General features: G+C 36.4%; 1 protein-coding gene across 1 annotated transcript; it reads right to left on the reverse strand.

Moving 5' to 3' along the window:
* Positions 1-1167: 1167 nt before the first annotated feature.
* Positions 1168-5801, reverse strand: LOC126075560 (olfactory receptor 6C74-like; the record flags this gene model as incomplete). The annotated part of the gene is made up of 2 exons (XM_049883401.1): positions 4886-5801; positions 1168-1178 (listed from the first exon to the last, which is right to left on the reverse strand). Coding segments are annotated over exons 1-2 (927 nt in total), but the record flags the coding sequence as incomplete, so codon positions are not given.
* Between the last annotated feature and the right edge of the window lie 1272 nt (positions 5802-7073).

Here is a 7073-nt window from a genome sequence, read left to right on the forward strand (position 1 = left end):
GGTGTTACATTCATAGTCAAAAGGAAAGTTTCAAAATCTGTCCTGAAGTACACCGCTGTCAGTGATAGGGTAATATCCATACGCTTACAAGGAAGACCAGTTAATATGACTATTATTCTAATTTACGCACCAACCACTAGGGCCAAAGATGAAGAAATAGAAGATTTTTATCAGCTGCTGCAGTCTGAAATTGATCGAACATGCAATCAAGATGCATTGATAATTAGTGGCAATTGGAATGCGAAAGTTGGAAACAGAGAAGAAGGACCAGTAGTTGGAAAATATGGCCTTGGTGATAGAAACAATGCCGGAGATTGAATGGTAGAATTTTGCAAGACGAACGACTTCTTCATTGCAAATACCTTCTTTCACCAACATAAACAGCAACTATACACATAGACCTTGCCAGATGGAACACACAGAAATCAAATTAACTACATCTGTGAAAAGAGATGATGGAAAAGCTCAATATCATCAGTCAGAACAAGGCCAGGGGCCGATTGTGGAACAGACCATCAATTGCTCATATGCAAGTTCAAGCTGAAACTGAAGAAAATCAGAGAAAGTCCATGAGAGCCAAAATATGACCTTGAGTATATCCTACCTGCATTTAGAGACCATCTCAAGAATAGATTTGACACATTGAACACTAGTGACCAAAGACCAGACGAGTCGTGGAATGACATCAAGGACATCATCCATGAAGAAAGCAAGAGGTCACAGAAAAGAAAGGAAAGACCAAGATGGATGTCAGAGGAGACTCTGAAACTTGCTCTTGAGCATCGAGCAGCTAAAGCAAAAGGAAGAATTGATGAAGTAAAAGAACTGAACAGAAGATTTCAAAGGGCCTCTCGAGAAGACAAAGTAAAGCATTATAATGACATGTACAAAGAGCTGGAGATGTAAAACTGAAAGGGAAGAACACGCTCGGCGTTTCTCAAGCTGAAAGAACAGAAGAAAAAAATTCAAGCCTCGAGTTGCAATAATGTAGAATTCCATGGGGAAAATATTGAATGACGCAGGAAGCATCAAAAGAAGATGGAAGGAATACACAGAGTCATTGTACCAAAAAGAATTAGTCGATATTCAACCATTTCAACAGGTGGCATATGATCAGGAACTGATGGTACTGAAGGACGAAGTCCAAGCTGATCTGAAGGCACTGGTGAAAAACAAGGCTCCAGGAATTGATGGAATATCAATTGAGATGTTTCAACAAACAGATGCAGCACTGGAAGTGCTCAATTGTGTATGCCAAGAAATATGGAAGACAGCTTCCTGGCCACCTGACTGGAAGAGATCCATATTTATGCCTATTCCCAAGAAAGGTGATCCATCTGAATGTGGAAATTATAGAACAATATCATTAATATCACATGCAAGCAAAATATTGCTGAAGATCATTCAAATATGGCTGCAGCAGTATACCAAAAGGGAACTGCCAGAAGCTCAGGCTGGTTTCAGAAGAGGATGTGGAACCAGGGATATCATTGCTGATGTCAGATGGATCCTGGCTGAAAGCAGAGAATATCAGAAGGATCTTTACCTGTATCTTATTGACTATGCAAAGGCATTCGACTGTGTGGATCATAACAAACTATGGATAACATTGCAAAGAATGGGAATTCCAGAACACTTAATTGTGCTCATGAGGAACCTTTACATGGATCAAGAGGCAATTGTTCTGACAGAACAAGGGGATACTGATTGGTTTAAAGTCAGGAAAGGTGTACGTTGGGGTTGTATTCTTTCACCATACCTATTTAATCTGTATGCTGAACAAATAATACGAGAAGCTGGACTATCTGAAGAAGAACAGGGCATCAGGATTGGAGGAAGACTCATTAACAACCTGCATTACGCAGATGACACAACCTTGCTTGCTGAAAGTGAAGAGGACTTGAAGCACTTACTAAGGAAGATCAAAGCCCACAGCCTTCAGCATGGATTGCACCTCAACATAAAGAAAACAAAAATCCTCACAACTGGTCCAATGAGCAACATCATGATAAACAGAGAAAAGGTTGAAGTCGTCAAGGATTTCATTTTCCTTGGATCCACAATCAACAGCCATGGAAGCAGCAGTGAAAAAATGAAAAGATGCATTCCATTGGGTAAATCTCTTGCAAAGGACCTTTTCAAAGTGCTGAAGAGCAAAGATGTCACCCTGAAGACTAAGGTGCACCTGACCCAAGCCATGGTATTTTCAATCACATCACATGCATGTGAAAGCTGGACAATGAATAAGGAAGACCGAAGAAGAGTTGACACCTTTGAATTGTGGCATTGGCAAAGAATATTGAATATACCATGGACTGCCAAAAGAATGAACAAATCTGTCTTGGAAGAAGCACAGCCAGAATGCTCCTTAGAGGCAAGGATGGCGACACTGTGTCTTACATACTTTGGACATGTTGTCAGGAGGGATCTGTACCTGGAGAAGGACATCATGCTTGGCAGAGTACAGGGTCAGTGGATAAGAGGAAGACCCTCAACAAGGTGGATTGACACAGTGGCTGCAACAATGAGCTTAAGCATAACAACGATTGTAAGGATGGCACAGGACCGGGCAGTGTTTCGTTCTGTTGTGCATAGTGTCACTATGAGTCAGAACTGACTTGACAGCACCTAACAACAACAATGCCTTATTGACCATAGCAATAAACATAAATAACCAGTAACACTTATGACAAAGTATAATAAAGAGAAATTACAAAAGGAACGAATATAATTTTTTAATATTTCTATTAAAGTTACTGTGATCCTACAGTTGGTGTTTATATATTTAATATACATAATTGAGTACCACGTTGTATCAAATAGCCCACTAGGCTTTAAATATAGTGTGTTGAACAAATAGACAGAGCTCTCACTCTCATGGATCTTACAGACCATGTGAAAGAGATAATGATGAAATCATTAATACTAATAAATGCTATGGAGAAAAATTAGTCAATATAAATTACTAATGGTGGAGTTGCTATTCAGGAAATTTAATTTAAAACAATAAAATACTATGGTTTACACATTAGATTGTTATATATATGTATACATACACATATATATACATATATAAAGCCAGCAGTAGATTTAATAGTAATGGCTATTAGTGAGTGACTATCACTTAATATCTATATATATATCTAGATAGATGATAGATAGATACATGACAGATAGATGAGAGATAGATAGATAGACAGACAGATGACAGATAGATGAGAGATAGATAGATAGACAGACAGATACCCACTAAAAACCACTGCCGTCAAGTCAATTTCGACTCATAGTGACTCTATAGGACAGTGTAGAACTGCTCCATAGAGTTTTCAAGGATAGATAGAGAGGTAGATTAGATAGATAGATAGATAGATAGATAGACAGACAGACAGACAGACAGACAGACAGACAGGTAGGTAGGTAGGTAGACAGACAGACAGGCAGACAGACAGGCAGACAGACAGACAGACACAGACAGACAGACAGATAGATGATAGATGGATAGATATTATGATGGTGTGTAGATATATGAACTCCTACACACTCAATAAAAAGTGACCCTTTAGGAGAGAGAGAACTTTCAAGAAAGACTCATGTTGTTAGTTGCCATTGAGTCAGCTCCACTGAAGACTACATTATGTATAATGAAATGAAGTGTTGTCCATTTAGTTCAAGACAGACTAGAAGAATATTAGCAATCATTCATAGAATGGAATTTGAACTACAAAGAAAGAAATTTCAGGGAGAAAAAAAGTACATGTCACAACACATCAGTGAGAAAAGTATGGCATATTGCAAGATTCTCTATTAGTTAAAATATATAGAAATTGCAAGCATAGATTTTAATTACAGCCTCTGGGTTTTACATAGCCAATTTTCTCTGCCTTCTAGGGCAGCTTTTCAAATATTTAGGATGATTGTTCTGTATCCCAAAGTAATGCCAGATTAAACAATCCCACTACATTCACATAAAAAGAGAATATTGTTCAGCTGTTAGTTGCACAGTATTCAGAGTTCAAAACCTACATACAAAATTAAGATCTAACATCTTCTTGCTCTGTGACAGCAGGATAATCTATTTAGACTCTTTAAATTTGCTTCCAGTATAAAATACTCTTTCCTAAGTGCAAAAGCTCACTTGATTTACAGTACCATAGAGATTTGAGATAATTTTTAGGTATTATCATAAAGCCCGCAGATCAACACTTTTGAGGTTCATGAAAGGAGCCTGGGTGGCACAGGCAGTTTGCGATTGACTGCTAATTCAAAGATTGGCAGTTCAAACCTACCCAGCAGCCCCATGGTTCTGTAAAGATTACTGCCAAGAAAACCCTATGGAGAAGTTCTACCCTATAACACGTGGTGTTGCCATTAGTTCTGACTCAACAGAAGCTAAAAACAACAAAATTTAGGTTCCTTATTACGCTGCTGAAAACATCAAGTATTTTTGCAAAGCATTAACGTTACATGGTATCAGAAAGAAATCTTTCCTACAGACTTACAAAATCAGGTAAATGAGTACTTATATAATTCATAAATGATCTGTATCTTGGAATGTCTATGCTAGAAAAAGACGGAGGTATTTGACTAAATAAACGAATTCATGGTAGAACATTACTAGGATATACAAAATCAGAGAATTAAGTGTAAAGAATGAAGTGATTTCAGCAATGCAGAACATCACGGGTACGGTTAGATCATTAAAGGATGAAAATATGAATAGTTTGAATAATAATGGCTATTTGTGAACATCAGTCACTATCATAATATAAAAATAAAATAAAGGGATAAAATAGCAGGATAACTGATGTAGGTTGTAATTATCAATAAGCTTTAGTGATATCTTTTTATAAAAGCCAAAGCTACTGTTTTTAAGTACTAAATATACATCTTTTAATCATGTCCTTCAGGGCTTGTTTTACTTGCTTATTTCTTAGGGTATATATGAAAGGATTTAAGAGAGGTGCAATTGAAGTGTTGAGCACTGCTACCCCCTTGTTTAAAGCGACCCTCTCTTCTGCAGAAGGTTTCATATACATAAAAATGCAGCTGCCATAAGAGATAGAGACAACAATCATGTGAGAGGAACAGGTGGAAAAAGCCTTCTTCCTCTGCTGGGCAGAAGGGATTTTCAGAATTGTTCTCAGAATATATGCATAGGAGAGTATCACCAGTGCCAGTGTAATCAGCAGTATGACAATGGCTGAAATAAAACCTAACAATTCTATGGACCGTGTGTCTGAGCAGGAGAGTTTCAGGACAGGAGAATAGTCACAGCCAAAGTGGTCAATAATGTTGGCATCACAGAATTCCAACCTCAAGCACAAGATAAGCCCAGGAGAGATTGCTAACAACCCACCCAACCAAGAGGTAACAACCAGCTGGGTACAGACTCTGTTGTTCATGATCGTCACATAGTGAAGGGGTTGGCAGATGGCCACATAGCGATCATAGGACATGGCAGTCAACAGGAAGAACTCTGATGCGCCCAGGAAAATGGCAAAAAACAATTGTGTCATACAAGCATCATAGGAAATCGTTTTATTCTTAGTCACTATGCTGAGCAGGTACCTCGGGATCCAGTCGGATGTGAATGACATTTCTAAAAATGAAAAATTCCGAAGGAAGAAATACATGGGTGTTTTGAGTTGGGAATCCAATAGCGTGAGCAGGACAATGGTCAGATTTCCAGTGACACTCAATAAATATGTTAGAAATAGTAAAAGGAAAATTACAATTTGCCAGTTTGGATCATTGGTTAGTCCTACAAGAATAAATGTTTTCACCTTTGTATGGTTTCTCATGGTTAAATTTCTTCTGAATTCCATCAGAGCTGGGGGAAAAAAAAATTCTAAGTTGAAATAGCATTACCCAAACCACGCAGTGCCGTCGAGTCAATGAGTATAAATTTAAAAGTAATATGAAGAATAAAGTAACCCAATTGAAATTCGTAAGCTCTCTCTTGCATGATTTTAACGATTTCACAAAGCAGACAGCACCCAGGATTGATCCTGCTTATTTCAGCTCCTTCTCTGGACACTCATTTTCTAAACTCCCTCTTCTTTATCTTGTAGGAGAATGACTTTTTTATTTTCTGTTTAAAGTTTTGTGCAAAATGGTAAGAAGTAACTCCTGCAATCTTACTGAATCTATTAGAATACATTTCTTAAAAAAAAAAAAAAAAAATTTAGGTTAGGTCAATTACATTTCTTGTTAATATAATCTTTTATCAATCTCTTTCACTGAGATATAGCTTTTCTGTATACTTTTCATTTTAAACAACTTATCAGGCCTAAAATTTTGTAGTTGTCCTTCTGTGATAATGCTCTCATGATATGTTTTTGGTTAGTGTTTCATTTTCACTGTACTGTCAATAAGTACTTTTAATTTAATAAGCTTTTATGAATTTTAGTACAATGTGAATCTCAAAGCCAGCATCTAAATATCAAGCTAAAATGATACAAGGAATTTGGAATAATTTTACTATACTGTTCAGGCAGTTTCATCAGGATATCTTTATCAATGTAAGAAATACTATTTTACATCCAGTAGTATTTAAGCACTCAAACCTTTACCAAATACAAAGAAATGTGTAACTATCAAATTTTTAATGAAAACTATTGAGAATTATTGCTCATGGTACTGTTTTTATAAAGAAATTTTGATGCTCTTTCAGATATGTACATTGAAATTTACACAAATATTTTGTTTCCAGTTCCAAATTTCATTGGTCACATTCAGAATAGAATGGATTCTATACTAAAAATTTTGCAAACTAATCAACATAATACTGAAAATACTTACTTTCCATGAACTCTACAAGAGTTTTGGTTGCTGATACATAGTGAAATATTTCTATTGTATCACTAACCTAAGTATAATGAGAACAGTTATTTATGTCTAACCCATCTTTTTCTCTGCTTCCTCACTCTCAATGGAAAGCGTGTTCACATTACAATCCAGAAATGTTTAATAACAAATGTAAACATTAGTGAATCTCTTTCTTTTCAATCAGCATACACTTGGCAGCATTTTCAAATATATATATATATGTATATGTGTCTCTACTAATAAAA

The sequence above is a fragment of the Elephas maximus genome, chromosome 4 (genome assembly GCF_024166365.1).
Source record: "Elephas maximus indicus isolate mEleMax1 chromosome 4, mEleMax1 primary haplotype, whole genome shotgun sequence".
Classification (NCBI taxonomy): domain Eukaryota; kingdom Metazoa; phylum Chordata; class Mammalia; order Proboscidea; family Elephantidae; genus Elephas; species Elephas maximus.